Source organism: Scaptodrosophila lebanonensis, unplaced genomic scaffold, assembly GCF_003285725.1.
Source record: "Scaptodrosophila lebanonensis strain 11010-0011.00,11010-0021.00 unplaced genomic scaffold, SlebRS2 tig00001415-arrow-pilon, whole genome shotgun sequence".
Taxonomy (NCBI): Eukaryota; Metazoa; Arthropoda; class Insecta; order Diptera; family Drosophilidae; genus Scaptodrosophila; species Scaptodrosophila lebanonensis.
The window spans coordinates 11,626,630-11,651,724 of record NW_022060742.1 but is presented as its reverse complement, the minus strand read 5'-3'; the positions used below and the strand labels follow the sequence as shown (position 1 = coordinate 11,651,724).

The 25,095-nt window shown below is 38.1% G+C and overlaps 3 protein-coding genes across 3 annotated transcripts in view; 2 read left to right on the top strand and 1 right to left on the bottom strand.

Moving 5' to 3' along the window:
- LOC115633080 (glypican-6) overlaps positions 1-25,095 on the bottom strand; it is a 67,252-nt gene that overhangs the window by 23,994 nt on the left and 18,163 nt on the right. The window lies entirely within an intron of this gene.
- Positions 1,552-2,391, top strand: LOC115633083 (trypsin alpha-3-like). The gene has a single exon (XM_030530458.1). It carries the CDS (start codon positions 1,568-1,570, stop codon positions 2,345-2,347), a length of 780 nt encoding a protein of 259 aa, XP_030386318.1. The 5' UTR covers positions 1,552-1,567; the 3' UTR covers positions 2,348-2,391.
- LOC115633081 (trypsin alpha-3-like) lies at positions 5,319-6,183 on the top strand. The gene has a single exon (XM_030530457.1). It carries the CDS (start codon positions 5,323-5,325, stop codon positions 6,109-6,111), a length of 789 nt encoding a protein of 262 aa, XP_030386317.1. The 5' UTR covers positions 5,319-5,322; the 3' UTR covers positions 6,112-6,183.

Sequence of the window (25,095 nt, the reverse complement as noted above, 5' to 3'; positions counted from 1 at the left end):
TTCGTATTAGAAAAAGAATACAAGATAAATCGATTTTTTTTTTAATTCGCCCAACTTCTCATTTTTTTAAAATATGAATAACCTAAGGCTCATTTTCCAAGCAATTGTGTTATTAATATGCAATCTGCTCTTCGATAAACGATCAACTACACCTAACTCTGTTTTTGCACGCTGTTTTTTTACACGATTTTGATTTAACATGGTTTGAAAGTTAAAAATTGTATATATGGTTACACGACTTTATTCCATTTAGCACGATTCGAAATAACACAAAATAAATAAAACAGCTGGAAACAATTCTTATATGGGTCGTTATGTGGTTTATTAAAATAAACATAAATCCTTGTATTTTCACTGTTGAAATCAGCTTTTATACAAGGTTTTTTTTTGGAACCTATCTTCCATGTAAAAACGGAATTAGGTGTACTTCAATTTTACCATCTGCCGAATAAAAAACACCCTTTTGGATGTATATACATATGTATATGTTTTTTTAATAAAATTTGATTAAGAAACGGATTTCACAATTAAGTTGATGTTATATATTCGCCGGTCTACATGAACTGCGGCATTCCTTCTAGCGATTTAACGGCATTCTCTATCCAAGGCTTCAATGCGGCAATGTCAGCATAAAAAGTAGAGGTCAAATTAGAAGATGCTATGCCAATAAGTCTTTTATTGGAAACCAAAGGGCCGTTAATAAAGGTTACATATGAATCCTTTTGCTTAGGTATGCCGGCACATAATAAATTCTCGAACAGTTTTGGGTCCGAGTCCTTCCTGCACTCTTTTCCATCAAGAACTTTAGCTTCGGCTTGCTGTAAATATTGAATTTTTTTTTTAAATGCCCAGCTCGTAGTATTGAGCAATTGGGCAGTAACGGGTCCTTTTGATGCCAATTCGATGACACTTGCACGTGCACTGAACTTTATTGGCTTCTTCAGTTTCAAAACGGCAATATTGTTCGCTTTACCCTCGTATTCCTCGTGAAGCTTTGCTGCTTCCACAGGGATTATCGTTCCACCGCAGCCTGGCTTGGAAGAACCATAACTTATATACAAGCTCTTTGCTGGTTCCGCACTAACGCAATCTGCAGCAGTCAGGACTACGTTGCTGGAATAGATGACACCAGAACACGAGATAGGAGGAGTTGCTCTGCTAATAAAAACTAGATAGGGCGTATTTTCTATCGAAGTATCTATACGTTGTAGCTCCCCTCCAATAACTGTGAGACAGTAAGTGAACAGAAATATTTGGATATACATGTTCTACGGAGTACCTAGCTATTTACTTATGAAATTCTGGACGCCATCAGACGACTTTTATAGCTGAGAAATAGGAAAAACTGGCGTGGCTTAAACACAAATATTTAACTGATATCTAAAATTTATGAGTGGTAGCTTTACATTGTAGTAAGATGATAATTTGTTTTCGACGATGGATTGCAGCAATTACTCATTGGCCTGATAGGAAACTTACTTTGTTTCAAACTAATGGTCTAACTTGTTCTATAAATACGTTACACTCAAATATAGAATGTAGAAACAACTGAGCCCAAGGAAGGAGAATGGTTCTAAAGTACCTAATTTTCATTTGTCTTTTAATATGCTGCTCTAGCGAATTTTCTCCTGAGCTTGCACGTATTGTCGAAGGCGAAGTTCTGGGCATTGAAAAGGTTCCATGGCAAGTGTCCTTACTGTACAAAGGAACTCATTATTGTGGTGGCGTCATCTATGATAACGAAATAATCCTTACTGCTGCGCATTGCGTAGTTGGATATTCGACTTCAAAATTAACGGTTCGCGCCGGATCTACCATTTCAACATGTGGCGGCCAACTAGTATCTGTTGCAAAGATTTTATTACACGAAGACTACAGTGACAGTCGGCATTCCAACGACATAGCTGTTATATTATTAACAGATAGGCTTTCTTTCAATAACGCTGTTCAAGCCATAGAACTTGCCAGACGCAGTCCTGCCCATGGCGGAATGGCTTTTGTCTCCGGTTGGGGTGCGCTCGATGAATGTAGAGAGCAGTTCTCGGATCATCTGCGGGGCACTCAACTAAAAATTGTTGGACGTGAGCAGTGTGCCTCGGAACAGTACGGTTACGGCGAAATGGCTGCTATCGATACAATTTGTACCTATGCTCCTGGAAAAGATGCTGGCGGAGGCGACTCTGGAGGACCACTGGTTTATAAAAACGAACTTGTTGGCCTTGTTTCGTGGGGTATTGGATGTGGCCAAAACGATTATCCGGGAATTTTTGCGGATGTGGCTTACCATCGAGAGTGGATTTTGAATGCAATTCGAAGGGTTCGAAATTTGAAGATAAATCAAATTTAAATAGAATTAAAGAAACTTCCGTTTCATAAAGAAAACACCAAAAATGTATTTTCTTTTACATTTAAAAGATTTTGACAATCTTTTACCATGGATGGTTCACAAAATAAACATTCCTATAACAAACTAATGCAGATTTTGTTGATCCTCACAGACCAGTTTATCAGTTGTTGGCATCTGCCAACAATGCTGAAAGCATTTCAAGATCCTGAAGGAATATTGTTAAGATTGTAAAAATGATAGCCGCTCTTTTAAATAAAGGGAGTCGATTTAATAAAAACACAACTGAACTCTGCCTTAAAATAAATTCAAATATGTATTGAAAGCCAGGCAGAACTTCGAGCTGGATCGACTAAGCTGATATTTTATTTTAAAAAAATTTTGATTTTGGGTGTATTTACTCAATTTTTAATTTTTTTTTTTTTAATATGAATAACCTAAGGCTCATTCTCCAAGCAATTGTGTAGTCAGAGTGCAATCAACTTTTCGATTAGCGACAAACTATTTAAGTTTTACCATCTGCCGAATAAAAAACACCATCTTTGATTTATATATATGGTTTTTAATAATATTTTATTTAGAATCGGTTTTTGTAACAGCAACAAATGCTATATTTTCACAAGTCTACATGAACTGCGGCATTCCTTTTAACGATTTTACGGCATCCTCTATCCAGGGCTTTAATGCCGCAATGTCAGCATAAAATGTTTTTTTCGATGGACCGCAGCCCAAATTAGAGGATGCTATGCCAATAAGTTTGTTGTCGGCAACCAATGGTCCGCTAACATAGTTTTCGCATGGAACCCTTTCCTCAGCAATGTCGGCACATAATGTATTCTCAAAGGATCCATCCTTTGCATGTTTAAAATTTGCGTCGCACTCAGTTCCATCGAGAATTACACCGTCAGCTTGTTGTAACGAGATTTGTATGCCTTTCATTATCCAGCTCGAGGAATTAACTGCGGTGGATATAGTAGGGGATTCGGATGCCAATTCGATGTAATTGGCACGCTCGCTAAAATCTATTGGCAACTTCAAGCGCAAAACTCCTATATCATTCGCATTTTCCTCGTATTCTTCGTGTATCTGTGCTGCTGCCACGGGTATATAAGTACCCTCGCAATGTATCTTTGAAGAGCCAAGATGGACATAGAAACTTCTTGCAGGCTCATTGGCAATACAATGTGCAGAAGTTAAAATAATGTCACTTGAGTAGATAACCCCGGTACACCATCCCCAATTGGGTGAACCAAGCCACTCCAAGCTAACAAGGAAGGGTACATTTTCTATGGTTGTATCCCTTCCTCGTAAAACCACTCCTTTTTCGCCCAAGCAACAAGTGGTAACAAATGTGAGTAGAAAAAATCTAAAGAACATTTTCGCGGACGGACGTAAGAGACTTGACACAAAGTTGACTGACGGACAGAGTTTTTATGGCTCAGCAAGCAACCGAATGTTCGACAGGTTAGTACATTTTTAAGGGGCACCACGTTTCGATTTATGACACAGATAACTTAAAAAAATTTTAATTATCTGACTTAAAGTCATTTTTTTTGTTTCAATGTAAGGCAACTCCAAAAACTTTTTTTCTTTATTGTGAAAATGCGACGTTATCGTTCGAGTCTATATGTAAAATTGAAGAGGCGTTAAAATTTCTCTAATCATAATTAAGTGGAACTTAGTTAAGAAAAAGCTCTTTGTTAAAGCTTAGGCGTATGAGTTAGAAATGGATTAAGGTTTTAATTATTTAAAATTGTTTTTCTAAGCTAAACCTTTCTAAACTGGCTATATTGTAAGTTAAATTACTTACTTCGACTGAAACAGGGTTCAGCAACATTTTACTTATACACTGTAAACTTTGAAAACAGAAACCACTTTTTACGAATCATTTTGCATTTCGGTTTGAAGTTTCTTAAAAATTCATTGAGTTGCCAATCGTTAAGAAAATAATTTATGACAAAGTTGTGCAGCGAAAAAGGAGACGAAAAAATAATTGTTGATGTGAGAAGTAAATAAAAGTGCGCATACTTTTGCGGCATAATTCTTTTGAAATGATTTCATAAAATGACATTTTATGGCACCATATTTTTAGTGATTTGTGTTTGTTTGCTTTGTGTATTGTGTCCGGAATTCATTGAAGCGAAATTAATTAAACAATAAAATTTGATTAATGGCATTATGTTTATGTTATGGGTCTATGGCCATCGTCGGGCCAGTCGTTTGGCTACGTTAACCAGTTTATTTATTTACAAAACAATCGCCTACGGGTCGTATGCGCAATTACAACTACTACACTATATGCCTCAATACCCGACCATTTTATGAAATTGGAGCAGCTGCTGGTCCTTAACAGCTACGGTCCGTCCCCTGGCACCTTGGCAGCCTTTTCTGTGCTGGCCAGCCTGTTGGCACTCTCACATTCCACACGCCGGCTGCTTTTCATTAAAAATCCCTGCCACTTGACTCGCTCAAATTAAATATGAACTTCAATTTATTTCGCTTTAGGATTTGGGTCAACTTTTGTCGCCGTCTTCTTGATGCTGCTGCTGATGTAGCCCGTAGTTTTGCCCTGCCTCCGATTTATTTTACCAGATGTTGCTTGGCGCCTGACTCACGCGCTGGCCTGACTTTTGGTTCTGGAAGTATATTTTTTCCTCTGATTTCATTAAATAAATGAGCATCATTTCTCAAATGCGTCACTCTTGGGCTTTGGCTTTAGAAACGCAAAATGCTTAGCTGTGTGTGAATAGAATTTTTCCGACTAAGCTTCTGAAGAATTGGCGCATGTTGGATATAATTTTAAATGAATGTCTGACATATTTCAAAATTGAATGATAAGAAAACTAATTACAAGTATATGAGAATTTTAAATTAGTGCGGTTGATAAGGCGAACTCCAAATGCTTATTTTCAGCTATAAAAGCATGGCAGTTTTTACCATTTGGATCATAAGTTTGACTCCAGAGCCAACCAAGCGACATGAAGTTTTTAATACTTGGCCTACTTTTTGTAGGCTACGCTGCGGCCTCAGCTCTGGAGTGGACAGATCCCCTTGCTCGCATTGTTGCAGGCCAGTTTATAGACATAGAGATAGTACCTTGGCAAGTGTCTTTACAAGCAAATAACGAACATGTGTGCGGTGGTGTTATCTTTGACAAAGATATTGTCGTAACTGCGGCACATTGCGTATTTCAAAAACGAAGATCAAGCTTAACGATTCGGGCCGGTTCGAGCAACTCGTCCTCCGGAGGGCAAGTAGTAGCCGTGGCTGACATTGTAATACATGAGAACTGCAGTCCAACATTTTTTAAAAACGACATATCTGTCTTACTTTTAAAAAATAATTTGGAATTCAATAAGGCTGTTAAATCGATCGAATTTGCAAACGAAAGTCCTGTCGATGGCGCCACAGCGCTAGTTTCTGGTTGGGGCGTCATCGAAGAGTGTCTGCAATGTTCTTCCAATATTTTGAAAGGCAGTACAATGAAAATTATTGGGCGTAACGAATGCATCTCAAATAAGTACCACTATGGCGATTTCGTCGCACCTGATTGCATTTGTGCCTATACCCGAGGTGAGGGTCCTAGTGGTAGGGATTCTGGAGGACCACTTGTTTCCAATGGCAAACTTGTTGGGCTTGTGTACTGGGGAATTGGCAGCGGTCGGATTGGCTATCCGACTGTTTTTACAGATGTGGCTGTACATCACAAGTGGATTTTAAATACAGTCGCTAAGCTAAGAAAACGGAATCCTAAACAAATTAGTTAAAATAATTAATATTTCAATGTTAATATGAAAATGTTAATAAATTTGAAATATTGAACATCTCTTTTGTCTGCATATAATCTTATCTACACTCCATTGATTCCTAATAATTTTTGTTTTCCCAACTCATTGGTTGGTTACAAGGCACACCTAATGAAAGCTCTTAAGCCAATCTGCACTTTCCCAGTCCATAAGAATTGATCAACATCGCAGTTTTCACACCATCAAACAAATCAAATTGAACAAGTTGTGACTGTTAGAGATGGGGTTGGGGAAGAGCGGTAAGCAGTGTCTGAGCCTTCAATTCGACCAACTTGAAAGCACAAATGCCGACCAACAAATGATGTTTAAGCATGTTGTTGCTGGTGTTGTTGTTGCTGTTATGTTTGCGAGTTGGATTTAAATTCGATTTTGGACGCAAGATAAAACGCGCGACAGAGATTTACTGAATGTAACGAGCGAAATTCGCAGCGAGTTATTCAAAGCACGTCCCCGGGCAAGTTTTTGCCATGACGCGAACGTGTCGCTGTCAACTGTGCAGCGCCACAAGCAGAGGCAGCCATAGAGGCAGCAACAGAGACAGGAAGAGAAGAGGCGACAGCAGCGGCAGGCATGCAACACGAACAGCATTTTTTATTTAATTCTGTGCCCCAATTAAGTTGGCAGCCCACAGACAGCAGCGACAATTGAAATATGCTTGGCCATTAAAAGCATTTGGGCAGTTATGGCTAAGCATTACTTCGGCAGCTCTCGCCGACCGCGCAAACCCTTTTAACCGCACTAACCGCAAAAGCCATAAAAGCAAAGGTTTTCACTCTACTGCACTCTATTTCGCTCTCTGCGCTTGTCTGCGCCTGCCAGTCTCAGATGCCAAATTGCTGACAAACCGCAAAACAATTTTGTAAAAAGATGAAATACTCATCAGCCAAAAGACGTAAAACAAACGTGCAGGTACAACAAAAGGCAAGTTAAAGCGCAGGATAATTTGTCTAAATTGCAGCATTGAAAATGAATTAATTAAATAAATTTACGAGCACCAATCGAATGCGATTCCGCTCTCCCCGGCGCTCCTCACTTAATCCCACGGGTGGCAGGCAACGGCAGCCTGAAATTAATCGTCTGTAAAATGAAGTCGCGTGAACCGCACACACAAACACACATATACACACACACACACACTGATGAGCATAATAACTATGGCACAAAACCCAATGACAAGTAAACGACGAAAAATTGCAATCAATACGAGGCAGCACAAAAAAAAATATGAGAGGAAAACAAGAAAAACGGTTTAAATAATGGGGTTTAATACAGCAACGTCTGCTTGTGGTTTTTGTTCGTTGTTGTTGTTGCTGCTGCAGTTGACAATAAATATATATGTATATGTGTACATATGTTGGCACACACATATAGTCTGTGTGTGTATGTACATAAAAGATATTGTATCTTTTGATACTTATAGCGATGTATCTGCTGGGTGCATTAAAAGTAACGCTTGATTGAGTTTTCGGTGGCTGCCTGATGCTTGTTAATGGCTTTATATAGACAAGCTGAGCTTGTAACAGACTTGTGTACACATACGAGTACGTATATACATATATGTTGGTACATTGCTCTTTTATGTACAAAGCGAAATATGGTTGCAATTATTTCATTCTTCTATATGATTCAATATAGTAGTTCAACTTGTACTAAAAATATTGTTTGACTCACAACTTTTTAAAAAATTTATTTCTGACAAATATCTTTCAATATCATAAACATAAAACATAACATGAAAATATACGGGATATACATCCAGATATTAAAAAGAAAAACAATAGAAACAAAAAAACTTTAAAATTAAATAGCAATACAATAACTTGTAAAAAAGTAAGGATTTTAAAGAGCAACAAACAACAATCTTATGAAATTAAGTATGCATGATAAAATCGAACTGACAGAGCTCCCATGGCCAAAGAGATGGCTCAATTGACATAGAACATTGTAAATATATATCATTACTTATTCATAAATATGTCTGCTGATATTTGAACAAAAATTGTTAATACGACCCATATGATGTCCGTAAATTAAACCACCAACTATCCAAAACTTGAATGCATTATGTCAGATAATCATAAACAGAATGATAAAATATGTATTTCCAAAATGATGGATTCATTCGCAATAAAGGCATTTATTGTAATAAAGTTCAGATGATAGCCAAAAGTTGTAAAATATTTACATATGTACTTTCAAAGAAATGGCATCCTACTTTTTGAAACTTACCACCTAAGTCTTTGAAGTACCGCTATGTTTGCGTATGTGGTTAAAATAAATGTTTCCATCGTGAAGAAAAGTGCAACAAATTACAGGTGTGATCGTCTTAGGAATACTATTACATTCCCCCCTCACCATATCTCTATTGGTTTATAATGTAGCACAGCTGTTAATCTTTTCAAATCAACACAATTTTCACTGTTATCATTTATATCTATAATCTAGTTTTACAGTTTCCACTTCAGTTAATAAATTTCAATTTTCTTTTTTTTTATTAACTTCCAATACACCTGGCCTAGCTATTGATGAAGAATTTTCTCAGCTCTACTTATGTTTGTAGCACTTGAAACAAATCGATTCTCGTATTATGGTTCGTAAAGCGCCCCCCTGCCAGGCAATATAGCCATTCTCGAAATGACAAATCTACCCTAGAATGTATAGAATTTATTAATATTTATTAATGTAGGCAAACTCGAAGCTAAATGAAACACACACAGTGCGTTGATAATTAATTAAATCAATAATCGCTGGCTAGCCTAACCCCCCGATAGGCGTACAACAAAAGAGCAACCAGTTGAGCAGCGAGCCAGAAAGCCTAGAAATAAATTTAAAATCCATGTGGACATAATCAAGCGAGAATTCCACAAACAATAAAACAACAACACCACACGAAAAAGGGCCCAAGACACACGCTGTGTGAAAAACGCAATGAGACAGGTAGAAAAGTCGATGGTTGGTTGATCAGTCGCTTGGCTGGCGATTTGGTTGCTCGGGTGAGTCCAAAAACTCAGTCAACGTTGAAGACGAGACGACAAATTAAGAGCAGGCGGGCTAGTGGTTAGTGGTTACTGGTTACTGGTTAATGGCAGGTAGATGCGGTGCAGAAGAGAACTGCTAATGTTGCGTGCGACATAATCCTGTTAGAAACGCGCAAATGTGAGCTCTGGACTGGGACTGGCAGACCACGCCGGCGGGCGCAAGAGGCGTATGCGTAATGCTCTGCCAGACTTTTGCATGTGACAACATAATTTGTGGACATGTCTGTGTTTGCCTCTGATTATTAATCATTTTTTGAAAGGTTTTGCGGCCATTTGCTGGGCATATTAAATGAGGTTTATTTAGGCAAATTAACAACAACAACAACAGCAGCAACAGCGGTAACAACAACGAAAGCGGCATCAAACAATCGTCAATAACTTGGGCTGGGCGCATTCCTTTAGCCGCTGTCGCGCCATAATGGCTAATAATGGCTTTTTAGCTGCTTATATTTGACATTTTATGGCCATTTAATTTGTTAGCACACTAAAATTTAAATATTAAACATAGAAATTTTAACCGCAATTGATGACACACACGCCTCGCCATATTTGTCGCCATCGTTCGTTCGTTCGTTTGTTCATTCTGTCGTTCAGTCGTTCAGTCGTTCGTCTCATGTCAAATGTCAGCACAGTTGTCTGAATTTATAGCACTTTAAGTGCCATAAAATACTAGCATATCGCTCTCCTTGTAACTCTTGGATTGAGTTGTAAGCGTGCTGCTGCTGCTGCATAGTTCACCACATGTGTGCGGATATCTTGCTGTGACATTTATGGCCCCAGTCGCACACCCCAATTATTTTCAAAAGTAACGCCCACGCGACTAAACTAAACTAAAGCGCAAAGTTTTTGGGAGACTCGCACGACACGCCAAGCAGCGAAAGGCAGCAGATATGTATATGTATGTATGATTATAGCAGAGCTATAGTCCCGACCCTGTCGCTCGATTGCCTGCCACTACATATAAATTATCTTTAATGACAAGTGCACTAAACTAAATAAATTGTTGCCAGCTTAATAACATAATTTCCTCAACAAGTGGGCGTGGGCTTAGTTGAGCGTATTTTAAAGTATAAACGATTTATGTCTGAGGATTTGGAAAGTGGCAGAAAATTTGTACGACAAATCCGAAAGTGGGCGAGAAGAGTAAAATGCAAGCTTTCATTAAGAAAACGGTTAATACTGCAAAAATATTGAAAAATAAATGGTGTTTGCGTAGTGGCGGAACTAAATGGAACTAAAAATGGTTCTCTATATCAAATCTTTAATAGAATAGATTCCCTCATAGAGTAAATATATTGCTTCAAAACTTGTACAACTGTCAGAATGGGAATGTTTTGCATTTTGCAGTGAATTGATAATGAAAGAATAAACATACCCTTAAAGAAGTACAAATGACGAATTAATTATAAAAAATAAATAATAATAATAATAAAATGTAAGTGGAAGTATTACGATTCATTTCACAAAATATAATTTGAAGTGAAATTGAAAAGGGAATGTGAAAAATTATAAAAGTTATGTCGGAATGTGTGTAACTTCTTATCTGTGAGGCCAAAGAAATAACTTCTTAATGGTGATTTGGGTTAGATGGACAACTAAATAACATACACTAACTAGTAGTGTATAGTTATATGCCTTTATAAGACTTTCATTCGGAATGATGACCAATTAGTTATTTAGTTATTATTATTAGTTTTCCGGGGCCGGGCATAGTTCAACGAGCTAGCAGGAATCCCACAATGTGATTTCGTTCGAATCACGCTGCAACCATCATGACAAGAAGCAAGATTACAAAATGTCAAAGTTATCATAAAATTTAATAATAGGTTCAACATAGTACAGATCTTAAATAAAGAGTAAAGATTTTAAAAAAGCAAACAATTATTATTTTTTCTCATTTCCCACTGCAGTTTTCTTTGCTTGTATCATAGGGAAGTCAATTCTGCAAACAAATTAAATGAATTTTTTGTTCACGTAATTGCAATTTTGACTTTAGCCGACACTTACTGTAGATTTATTTGTGCTACCGTTCAGTGCAAGAGCTTCGATTTAACGCCAGACTGCAAGCAAGCAAGCAAATGAGAAGAAATTATATTGTTGACTGTCTGACGCCTCTTCATAATCCCAGTGAGCAGAGCAAAGACATTTATTTAAATTAAAATGCAACACAAACTCCAGTGGACATCGTAAACTGCAAACAATGTTGTAATGTAAGTGGGAGCTCTACGCACTGGAAATGGCAAAGGCAATTGCAATTTGTTTGTGTCGCGTGTTAGAAACTGCAGTTGTGGCCAAGACTCAGAAACGCACAGACCCGCCCTTTGTGCAATATTCTCCTCTACTTTCGCCCACGCCCCTCTCACCGGCCCCATGCGTGCGTCGAGTTCATAAAGTGTTGTATTGGTGTAGGGATCTACTCGAATCCATGGCTATGTCTGGACGTACGGGCGCGCACGCAAATACTTGTATATTGCTGATAAATTGTTGGCTTGTTTAGCAGCGTTTAAAAGGCGACTGCCTTATGGGGGCTGCGCTTTATTATGAAATTGCCAGTGTTTAGGCGCAAATTGCTGTTGTTTAATTAGCAGCTGCATCGTGCTGTTGATATCAATCAATGGCAATTGATTGAAATTGAATGGCTGGCACTGACAGTGGGGTTACAGTGTGTCACATTGTCACGCGTACTATATGGGCCGCAGTAGCTATCCCCACAATATCCCTACTATTTGATTCTAAAGCACTGTTCTGAAAAGCCTTTACAAGCATTTTTCATTTCATATGAAAAAGTAAACAAATTGAGTTCAAATCGCCGCTTTGGCAGCTGAGTTACCAGAGACTGTAGTTAACTATGGAGCGTTAATTGGCGGAACAAACAAAACTATTGGCATACTATACTAGCTACGACGATATGGAATTATGCAAATAATATGTATTTATTTACCTTCAAATATCAATATACAATCATATTTATTTTTATACTTTGCGACGTCTGCATCGATGCTGATGCTTTATTTAAATTTCAATCGAGAAACTCTCACCAAACGAATCCAGCAACCAACAAGTTCAAAAGTTCAAATGCCTTCAAGTTTATGACGCAAGCGGAAAAATCTCTGCAGCTCAACAAATTGTGTCAAATTAATTTGCATAAAATGGAGAGAGAGAGCGACACAACATGGCAAATAAAATAAAGTATTAAAAATTCATTAAGGAGCTTACCGAAAACGAAACGAAATAAACAATTAATATGACTTGAGTAGTCTTTAGATCAAAAAAATGTAGATAATTAAAAATCAATGGACCGACATTAGGCCAAAATGGGCGTAGGGCGGGCGCTGGTAGTGAGAGTAACATTAATTTATCATTTTTACGAAAATCAAAAATACGAAACGCAAAATTGTGGGGCAAGAAACAGAAGGCCTCGCATCGCTCCACTTGATGAAGGGGCCAGAGTCCGTAGTTGTTGTTGTTGTTGGTCGACCGGTCGGCTGAAAGATATTTTGCCAAGCAAAATAAACAGCGCAAGCTCCAAAGTGGAGAGGCCTAATACTAATTGAGTGAGCAAATAAATATAAGAATTTCCAATTGAAACAGCGAGTGCCTGCTTGCTTCACGAGCACTTTGATTAATTTTGCAGATACTTTTGGTGACTAGCTGTGGCTACATGTGTGTGTGTGTGTGCTCAAGCAATTAACGGCACATTGAGGATGGGGACTTGAGCTGAGTTGAGAAGTTCGGCTCAGACATAGGCTTGGGAGTTTATTTTTGATTCGGAAAGAAGAAACTTGTATGCAGGAAACTGCCCATGAAACGCGACGGGGCACAAGAACGAGTTCTGCCACAAAAATAGATAGGCAGCCAGCCAGCCAGCCAGCCAGTGGAGCTGGGAAGGCATGCAGCTAGGCAGACCGACCAATGGAGAGCGCATTCCAGAGCCAAGTGTGCTAGCCAGGCTGTTCTAAAATGCAGCTATGTACGTGCATTTATGAATCGTTCGGCCTGAATGAAAATTCGCTTGGGTGTCTGTCTGCCAGCTTTGCAGTGGGCAGCTGGATCTGGGCCTGGTCTTTGGTCGTTGGTCGTTGTCTTGGCGTTTCGGTGGGCTGCTCTGTCGGGGCGTTTACAACGCTTTGGTATCTTGTATTTATTTAATTGACGTTTGAACGTGTTGGTATTATAAAACAGATGCAGCAGCAGCAACAACAGCAACTGCTTAGGTCTGGACAGGCCTTGATCTTGGTCGCCTGGCTGGATCTTTAGACTTGATCTTTGCCTGCTCTCTGCAATTATGACAGAATAGGGCGTTGCTTGCTTACATATGTTGTTGGTACATGTGGGGGCAAATATAGCTTCGTGTTTGGATGGCTGTACGTGCTGGCAGGCTGGCTAATTAGGCTTAGACACTGGTAAAGGTAAGAGCCGTCTGGGTGTTAGTTTATTAAGGCAGCAGCACTTGTTTTTCTTTTTTTTTTTTTTTTTTTTTTTTGTACCCTTTTAATGGATAGAAATATGTGCAGTCAAGGAAGGGGCACATTAAAGTGGATTAGGCTTGTAATGAAGCAAAAGTGTTCCAGAAATTGTTTAACACTCCAAAGAGCATAAGCAGCGATTCCCACATGTGGCTCCGCTCAAGATAAACATGTCAAGCAACGAAATCAAGCCAATAAATAAACAAGTTCATGCCACGCAATTGAAAAGTCATTAAAAAACAAATCTAATTTGCCAGTTAAAACCAACAACAATAGGGCACACGGCGAAACGAAAAAATAAACTGGATACAAAAATACCGGACGTGATTGGATGATATACAACTATTTTGTAGCACAATCAATGGTCTATTCAAAGACGCAGAGTAATTCACACAGCTCCCACTGCGCAGCGGCAGCGGTAGAAGCAGTAGAAGCAATACCAGAAATACCAGACACACACACACAGACACATACTTACACAGTTAAATATATAGATACATATATACCGAAATTAAGTTGTACCCGCTGAGGAGCTCAAGTCAGATAGCTAGCTGGCTAGATGGCTGGCTGGCTAGCTGGGTAGCTCGCCAGACCGGCCTCAGCGATAAGATCACCACCATCGCACTAATAACAGCCAATGATGTCGACCGACCCATATGAACAGCAACACGACTGACATCGGACGAAGGCAACGCTTTAGGATATGACTTGGCAAATTTGTGCATTATTAACACAATGTGGCTGCCTCAAATGGCAGATTTTACAGATCCGATTAAAACCATTAACACTTTTTGTTGCCCAGACGAAACGACAAGTTCGAAGCAATTTTTGTCGACAATTATAAAATCAAATATTGTATTCTTTTCGTTTGTTGTTGCTGTTGTTGTTGTTGTTGTTGTTATAGCTGAAGATGATGCTGATGAGAAAGCGCTGAGTTGTAGGCAGGGCCGCATCGGGACAAATGTAAACAATTTTCTCACTGACTCATTGGGAAAATGTGAGCAGGCCGAACTGAATCGAACAGAAAGCGGCAAACGGGAAGGTAAGTAATTTTTTGGGCCTGAAAAATCATTTGTTATAGCTAATTAATTCATTAAGGCTTTTCATGTAGCAGCAGCAATGTTGCTAATAAATAAACAAGAACTTAGGCTGTTGAAAACTAAATTCTGCTGTTTACAGCTGAGCAATTTATGGCCGACTTTTTGCCGGAAAACTATTGTCAATAGGTGTTATATACGGCTTCTGTTGATTACCTCGAAAATTTCTATTTGTATTTAGGGCGAAAAATTAATGAGCATCGCTGAAAACTTTTTGCGTAAAGGAAACAACTAAGGCAATAAAGCGATACAAATTTCAACAATTACAACAAACAGCTTTGGGATTTCACAGAAAATTTCCATCAAACAATAGACAATTAGGAAGTACTCCTTTTAATACGTAAACAACAATTTTGTTAATATCAGCGATAATTGAATCTATCATTAACAATTTATTAGTTAAACGAACAAATTAACACATCACTATCAAAAAACTAAATAGATAGAAAATGCTTAGTCTTTTGGCTTAGCATATTGCAGGCTCATTAGAATGAGGGAAATCTTTTTCATCACGGAGTTTAATAGTTAATTGTGCAGTTCATTTATTAATTTTCGAGTCACAGCAAACAATCCGTTTTAATTATCAATTGATTATAATTTTTAGATGATTAGCACTTCGTTGCGTTTAAAAATAACATCAATTGAAAGACCATTATTTCATTATTACAACAAATTTACTTTGGCTTTTAATTGTTAAACAAGTGATAATTACTTGATACTTTTATTACTTTGAGCTAAATATCTTCTAATTGAACACAACCAAGTGTTCATCAATGTTTGCTATTATGTGATCATTGCTTGATGAATATCAGAAATATGTTTATAATATTAAGAAGTGCCTTAGTAATAGTGCTTCGATTAAAGTGATTATTACAACAAATTGACTTTGGCTTTTATTTTTAAACAAGTGAGAAAAACTTGATACTTTTATTACTTTTAATTAAACACAACCAAGTGTTCATCAATGTTTGATATTATGTGATCATTGCTTGATGAATAGCAGAAATATGTTTATAATATTAAGAAGAAACAGTTAGTTCTTAAGTGCCTTAGCAGATAGTGATTCAACAAGCGAGTCAAAACTTCAATAAAATGCAATTCACTCATTTCGAAGACTCTGACAATAATAACAAGTTGTGCCTTAATTTGAGAAAACTGGACTACATTATGTTTTTGAGATTTATAGTTAGCATTACCTTGCCCTACTCTATCCTGCTTCACTGTCCTAACTGCCAATTTACATACATAAATCAAATTCCTGTGATATCCTATCGCCATAACTGCGCACTAAAAGCATTCTTTCTACACAGCTCCACACGAATTTCATTCATTTCCGTTGCGCCTTAAATGTGTAAATGCCTGCCTCTTTCTGCCTAGAATGCCATTAATAGACGCACTCAACGCCCGTACATTATTAGACATAATCATGCAATATGTTTATGAACAAAAAGAAGAAAAAAAAAGAAAAAACAAAAAAGGTAACTACGGTAGGAAGGCAGGCAGCTGAGGTGTGTGCTAATCAAAAACAGCGCCTCAAATCTGAGAGACTCGGGTTACCAGGAAGAGGCGTTACTAAAACTATTTCATAGACGAACAAAGCCATAAAGGATAATGCGTAACACACAATGAGAGTGTGTAGCTGCGTCGCATATGAAACGCTCTCATTATGGGAGAGCGGCGGGGGCGCACACATGGCTCAGTAACCGGCTGCACATTCTCGGCCTAATTCGTGCCGATGTGTAACTAATGTGGCCAAAATGCAGCGAAACGAATCGGCTCAAGTGCTGTCCCTGCGACAATTTTTGACTGACAGCACAAAAGACAACTGAAAATGTGTCAATTTCCACTAATCTAATCTATACGTGTGCGGTCGGTCGGGCCACATAAATCTTGAATGGAAAAAAAAAGTAACCTACACATACAATATAAAATTCCTACAAACTACAGTGCGATAATAATAGTAAAAAAAAAATGCTTGAGGTGCTTGGTCGCCCAAAGTTTAATCAATTATATCTATTTGATATTGTTATCTTTGGCATTACTTTTTCCCCTATTTTTTGGGTTGTTTGTACAAATCGATCAAAGTTTGTGGACACAAACGAAAGTGGCACACACACACAAGCAAGCTATAGGAGGTGTTGTTGGAAGTTGATTTCGAAAATCCTCAATTAGTTGTACACATAAATCACCAATAAATTGAACGGAAGTTGGACAAGTAGCAGTGTTTGTACCCAACGATTTAGGTTAGAGATTTGTTATTGTTGATGAGCCATAGTGGAAGTTTTTATGGGGGAAATGAGGCGATAAAAGCTGACAAGTTGTTGGGTGCTTTTTGATACGATTTGATGGCTTTAAGGGGTACTTACATATAATCACATATAGATTCAGACACGAATTCAAGATTGTTTTCATATGATTTGTTGAAAAAGCCGGTTACTTCCCACAACAACAAATGAATAACATATGGAGAGCAATATATAAAAACATTTTATTACAATTCACAATTGATAAACAAAACAGTTTATTATTTGTATCCAAAAGGTGTTTTTGCAGCTACGGCTGATCATTTGAAATCCATCGCTCGCAAACAGCTGCCTTCGAAATCAGTTACACAAATTGCACTGTTAAGTTGTTTCTTGCAGATATACGAGTATATATGTTTTAAAACTAGATAGAATAGGGACTAGGAGAGTCTACATACCAAGTTTAATCAATGTGAGCTGAGCCGCTTTTAAAATTACAGCGATCATCCAGGCGGACATAAAGACATGCTGATAAATAAAGGGGCTGGAGATGTTTCTTTTTTTACCTGTTTCATTTATTTTTAAGGTAGCAAAAATTAATTGTTTGCCAATTATAATTAGCCAATATATTTGTTCTTCATTACTTGCTTAGCTTGGCTTTTTGGTTTGGAAATTCAATGAACATTACTACTTTGCAAATAATTGCATTTTATGCGTGTAGGTATAAATGTAAGCTAAAATTAAAGTCATAAAATGGTAAACATGATTTTTAAATTAATAGAAACCTGTTATGTGTTTGTCACTACCAGGGCTGTCAACCTGTCAGCTACTTCTGAGATTCGGAACAAAAACAAGAAAGGAATGCTAAAGTCGAGCAGGCTCAACTCTGAAATACCCTGTACCACCCCACAAAAAATTAATTTAATTAATTTAATTTAATTAATTAACTAAATTAATTTAATTAATTAACTAAATTAAATATAAAATATTCCATGCATGCATAGATACATTTACATCAGAATCGTGAGTTATAGAAAATCGTTAATAGGGGGGGAGTGGGGGGGTGGATCAGAAAAAATGAACAAACTCGTCCTTTCTCGGTCTCAGGAGAATCTGTATACCAAGTTTGGTTATTCTAGCTCTTATACTTTCGGAGATCCTTGCGTTCATACAGACAGACAGACGGACAGACAGACGGACAGACAGACGGACAGACGGACATGGCTATATCGACTCGGCTTGTCATGCTGATCAAGAATATATATACTTTGTGGGGTCTACCAAGCCTCCTTCTGTGTGTTCCATGTGCACTCGCACAAAACTAATATACCCTTGTACCCTTTGGGTACAGGGTATAAAAAGCTTGTTTATCGTGATTAGCAGAAATTTGATCAGCTAAATGGAAATGACATTAAACTTGCCTCTAATAGGGTTTTAAGCTGACGCCACAAAAAAAAAGCAATTTTATAATTTTCAAACAAATGAGAAGTTTTTGTGAATGAAATTCTATAGACTTGCTACATTTTCTAATTTATTTATATAATGCTAGCTTAAAATTAAAATGTTTGTGGCTTTTAAATATTTTATTATGAGTTTAGAGTTGTGTATTGATTGGTTTATAATTAAGGTGATTCTAATTTATTAAAATCAGATATTTGTACAAATAACTCACACATTTATTTATTTATTCACTTCTGTGAAAGGAAAATAAGTCAAAGTTTTTAGTGAAGTCAGGGTAAATACATAATAAATTCGCTTTGTTATATAATTTATTATAGTGTTGAATGTAAACATGGTTCACATATTTATTTAATTAAAACTCTCTCTAAAGCAACCACAACAACAAGTGCCGAAAGATATAAATGTATGTATGTACATATCTGAGAGCAGCTGCGTTCCTATAACTTGCACTTGCAACGCATGTGCAATTGCTTAAGCTTTAATAAATAAAAAATACCTACACACATACTACACTCACACACACACAGGCAAGGAGATGGTGTTTTGCCCACACATAAATCTATCTATAAAGCTGCATCTCATGTCACTGCGAGTGTTTATCATGCCCATAGATACAAAATTCTTAGGCTTTGTCATTGTTGGAGCTGACGCTGTAACAGCAACACCAACAACAACAGTAACAACAGCAGCAAGTGCTTAAAAAGACATAAATTAAACACTCGGCTACCTGTCATCATCATCCTCAGTGTGGCTGTTGTCGTTGTCGTCGGCTTCAGAGCTTTGATTTCAACAGGGCTTTGCTTCTGCTGCTCTTGTTGTTGTTGTTGTGTATCCTACAGCTAACAATTAAGTCTAAAATGTAGCTACACACTCCACACACACACACACATAGAGTGTAGAAAAAAATGAACCCATGATGATGACAAAGTTTGCAACAAATTTCACAATAATTACGCTTATAAAAAATATGCATACATGAATAATACGCAACATACTTGTACGAGTATAACGTACATGGAAACATATGTTACCTCCGCCTAATCCCCCAACTTTGTCGTGCAGTGTACGCGGTACGTGCTGGATGGTGTTGTAGTGCCATTGTCAAAGCCAAAGGCTGCCGCCTGCTGTTGTTGCTGTTGCTCTTGGTATACATATTATATATACATACATATGTATACATGTGTGTGTGTGTGTGTGTGCTCTTGTACGAGTATAAAACAAAATGCGTTTTTAATTTGCAGATGCGCGTAAAGAAAAAAACGCAGCAAGTTTTTTGTCGCCGCTCTTGGTATGGAAATGTGTACGCGCGACCGACTGGCAAAGAGAATACAGGGGGCAGGGTACAGGGAGTGCGGGGCGCATTCGCAATGTGGCCACCTGTCTCACACATACACACACACACACATCCTTGCTAAAGCAAACACTTGGTGCCAACATGCGGCAGCCAGCGCAGGGCTTTGTGGAAGCTTTGATGCACTTTTGAGGCAATGAGAATCGCAGAGGAGGCTGCTCAGCGGAATTTAATTGCACGTTTTGATTTTGACCGACAGTTATGGGACTGGGCGTAGCTCTAATAATATCCTTCCAAGAGGTCTGTGACAAAAATGCCCGCTATTATTATTTTGCCTTAAGTTTATTTTAAATAATGTGTTTTGAAAATAATTCTATACGAGTAGATATAATCAACTCCCATGGAGATCGCTAGCATCGTGGTTTTTAACACAGTAATTGTTTTTAAGATCTCATGGATTGGGCAATACTTAGATCCAACAATAAAATAAATGTTAAATAAAACTTAACAAATTTCGCATAATTAAACATATTGGAAAGATGATGAACGCATTATTTAAGAAAGATCTGGTTCTTGCCAGCTTTTTTGTGAACCTTAAGGTATTCCAACTATTCTCTTGCATTAAAATTGTTCATCTCCCTTAAAAGGATGTGCTTCAATGTCAATTAGTACCAGAGTTTCCCCATTTATATGGCAGCGTGACAGGCATACGAGTATAATGCTGAAAGCTTTGACGAATTCATTTCTATAAGTAGTACGTACAAGTTCCCACACACAAATCTGTGCCCACTGTAAGTAGCGCATAAAATTTGCAAATATGCACAAGTATAACCGCCTCATGCGTAAACGTTGCAAAACTCTTTATATGTATCTTTGTTGCAGCAACAACGACAGCTAGATAACATGACTAAAGCTAGAATGCCTGACAACGGCGACGACTCCAAAGACTCCAACGACGCCACGACGCCGGGTGCTGCTTCAATGCACGCGTATTGCATGCCTCAAATACCTGTGCACCAAAGGAAGAAAAATAAAAATAAAATAAAATACAAAAAAAACTTCAGCCTGACAACAGCAAGTCGGGCCAGGCAGTCATTCGTTCCGTGGGTAATGAAATATTGCCATGTGCCTCCTGACTTCCTACCCAGTGCGCACCGCCACCTCTCACATGGTACTCGTACTCGTACATGTGTGCAAATGTTTGCCGGCAACAGCTGCTACCATTGCGAAAACTGCCAGGGCACAGTGGTTCAAAGCCACATGAAAATTGGCTAGATTTCTAACTGATGACTGCTAAAGCATTCCTCGAACAAGCAGTAACTTGATGGCATTTGAAGTTGCTTAAATACGAATTTGGGAAGTTGTTTATGAAAGTATACAGGACCGTCAATTCATTTCTTTGTAGAAATATTGTTGATTTTTAAACGAAATAATAAAAACTAACGACATGTTATATACAATTTAAATTTGTGTGAGATTTGGTTCAATATTAAGCATCAGCTTTTATTATATTTAGGCTCTGTTTAGAATTAGAATAGAGTTTGGGGATTTTAAAAACTGTGTTATCGATTTGAGGTTTCCATTTCAATCTGTAGCTTTAACTTCCAAAAATGCCTGACCAGAGCAGATAAGCTGCAAGAAAGGACAGGCCAAGAAAAATAAATCCCAAACAAAAATTGTGTTCGTGTAGCCGAAATAATAAAAGTTGATGACATATTCAAGAAGTTTTTGTGAAAATCCATTTAAGAACGCTGCAATTTGTGGGGTTAATCAGAAAATCAAATCTAACAAGTTTATTCCTGCTTCATAGCTACAGTTCTATTAAAAGTTAAGGAATTGAATTATAGACTAGGAGCTAATATATTTTTTTATAGCTGTTGATTTGAGAAAAAAAAAGTAAGTCATAGTTCCATAATTGTATGATCACATTAGTCTTGGATAGTTCTTGCTAGAGTTCTATTAAAAGTTAAGGAATTACATTATAGATTAGGTGCTAACATTTCATTCGGTAGGTTATAGTTCCATAATTCTATGACCACATTAGTCTCAAGAGCAAATTCTGACTATTGGAAAAATTAATCTAAAACCGATTTAGCATTTGTTATATAGCATTATTATTCCCTTTGGACGAAATATGATGAGATGATCACATATTTCAAAAATTGAATAGATTTGTCTTCAAATTACTTGTATTTACGTGCTTGAATAAGATTTATTGTTGCCAGCCGATGTGCTAGTAACAACTCTCCAAAACTGAGTTTATGAATTTGGGGCTTACAAATGCTGACAAAGAAACCTGAGAGGGTTTTAGCGTCACTGTGCAGCACAGCCTACTGCCGCCTCCGTAGTTGTTTGTTGGCCCGCGTGTTTGCCGTGTGTTGTTGGGTGTTAGAGTAGGTTGGTTGGTTCGCTGACTGTGCCCGGACTGCCTCCTGTTGGTTGACAAACAAACATGCCAGCGCATAAAACAACGACAACAAAATAGTCAAAGTCAAACGACGAGCCAACTGCAGGCTGAGGCACTTGAATGCCTCTGCTGCTGCTGCTGCTGCTGTTTCTGTTTCTACCTTGACTGCACTTGAAAGCAGCAGAGCCATGTCTGACTGGCTGCCCCAAACCAGCCCGCGCCACTTCTTGACATTGTAGACATGCTCAAGCCACCTTACGAAATTCGCATTCACGTTTTGGCTTTTTACCTTTGCGCCTATTTATCATCAAATGGAGGCAAAGGAAATGGCAGCAGCCACAGCAGCTGCTTGAAAGGAACGACGACGATGGCTATGGCGATGGCGATGGCGATGGCGACTTCTACACCACATTGGTATGCAAATACACTTGAGTAGCAGGCAGGCGGGGAGGCAGGCAGCAGCCTCGACATGTGATACCATTTCGCAACGGGCTGGCGCAGTGCAATCAGGCAAAATTGTTGCCAACTGCTCTGGAGCGCCCTGCGCCCTGCCCCCTGTCCCCTGCCCTCCAACTCCAACACTTTGCATTGCATTCCAATCGAGAGCTCGTTCCACAGAGCGCGCGAACCGAAATAGCGTGAGAAAGCAAAATATTGATTCACCCAAGTTCTTGTTGCTGTTGTTGTTGTTGTTGCTCCAACTTGGCTGCTGCAGATATGCAAAAAGCGATAAAATTCTTGAGCCTGGCCCAAAAGAGAAAACCGGCTCAATGCAAGCTTTACTTGCCGCTGCACAAAAGGTGCTAAATGAAGTTCTTAATTAAGTGCGACTGCAAAGGCAGCTGCATACTACAGATACACATATATCTATATATATATATTTATAGAGAGATGTGTCGAGATGGAGGGGAAGGGGGAAGCTGTTGTTGGCAGGCTCGGCATTTTATGTCTCCACACATTCACCTTTTTTATTGGCACATCGTTAGCTGCTGCTGTTTGGTTGCATTTATTGCATAATTTGTTAATGATTTGGTGGCAGGCAGGCATGCCGGCAGGCAGAGTCAGGCAGGCTGGCTGGCCGGCAGGCGAACACTCTGCACGTTGATTGCCTCGACTCGAGACCCTGTCGCAAGTCATGCCACACGCTTCACAGCAAATGACAAATTAGCATTATAATTGGTTGAGGTTCGATGCCAGGCACAAAGCCGGTCATCATCCATACACACACACACACACACACATACATACGTAGTATATGAATGCATATGTATGTGTGTTTAAGGGCATATTTGTATCTGTATTAAAATTTGCGTGGGAAACGAATGCGACTACAAGCCTAGATCGAAAAGGATATATTTTTTATAAATCTTTATTCCGTATTTAAGATCGGTCCTAGATTGGACAACTATTGAATTTTATGACAACCATATTTTTTAGAGAGAATTCTCGGCTCTTGTTAGCAATAATTCATAGTCGCTAAGTCATTGGGAAATCAATTCAAAGAACACTAAGAAATCTTCCTCTATAACTTGTAATATGCTTTAAATACTTGATATACACTCTTCAATAACTATATTATTTCTTTAAAAATTATAATTCGTATGCTATATTTCATAAGTATTTGTGCAATCTATTTTAAGGCATTCTGAAAAATTAAATTAGTCTGTCATGATAAGCGTGATTGAACGTAAAACTGAATTGTCGAAGATAGTAAGATGCTGCTTTCACTAAAACGCATTCTTTATGACAAATCCAAGTGTTTTTAATTCAAAAACAAACAAACGAAAAAAAGCACATTTAATTTAATAATTGAAAATAACAGCATCTCATAAATATAAAGAGTTTATTGGAGTGGCATTCAAAGTGATCGCAGATCGGTCATCAAAGATCATAATATGCTCAATAAAAATTATACTGACGATTTCATTCCACTATCTCAAGAGTCATATTTTATTGATAAGCCGCTACAAAGTGTTGCATAATAAAAATGTGTTGAAATGATTTTCTGTATAGATGCTTTTTTATTGAACTATAATTCTAATCGCAAGATTGAACGGAAATCAAAGTGAGTTCATTATAAGCTCTTAACCCACCAGCAATATCAGTGAAATATCAGCAAGAAACTCCAACTTCACAGTCCAATCCACAATCGAAGCTCATTTGCTGCACCCTCTTCGTTCCAATCAAACACACATTCGAGAGAGAACTTATCAGCCGGCACATAAATTAACAATTTAATTAACATTTTCTACCGCCCAGTCCCATGCGAAAAGAAAAGCCCTATCGAAGAGGCTATAAATAATAAAAATATAAAAAAAAAACACACACACACAAAATGTAACTAGAAAAAAAAGATGGTTATGATTAGTTGGAGGGGGCACCCGCCGCATAATTAAGCGACATTTGAGGCATGACATGCAACAAGCCCGGCTACCAGCCAGCCCTCTTTTCAGCCAGATTAACATAAATTTCAAGACGTCATTAGATGGCAAGCGGCATGCAGGGAAGTTTTATGGCCGGCAACAAAGTGAGCAAAAGTGCTCGAGAGTCGTTGCTCGCGCACCTGTCGCTGTCAAAAATGAATAAAAAATACTTGTACCCGTGGATGTATAAAAATACAAATTATTATTATTATGCACTTGACATGAGACACAAGAACAACAACAACAAAAGTAACAACATCAAGCCAGACGTGTGAATAAGTGAGGTTGGTGGCTTGGTTTGTTGGTAGGTTGGACCGCATTCGCGTTGGCGTTGGCGTATGCGGTAATTGTAGATATTTATCTCCAAAGTTCATAAAAAAAAAAAACAGAAAAAATGTTGTGTTGAAGTCTCTTGAGTTTCTAATTATTAGCGCTAATTCTTTGTGGGCTGTCTTGGTTGGCATTTTTTGAGCTGCTCACCAAAAATATTCGAAACCAAGAAACCAAAATCTTTTGTCA

Excerpts from the sequence above, each read along its gene's own strand:
- LOC115633083 (XM_030530458.1), top strand. The coding sequence starts at position 1,568 with ATGGTTCTAAAGTACCTAATTTTCATTTGTCTTTTAATATGCTGCTCT.
- LOC115633081 (XM_030530457.1), top strand. The coding sequence starts at position 5,323 with ATGAAGTTTTTAATACTTGGCCTACTTTTTGTAGGCTACGCTGCGGCC.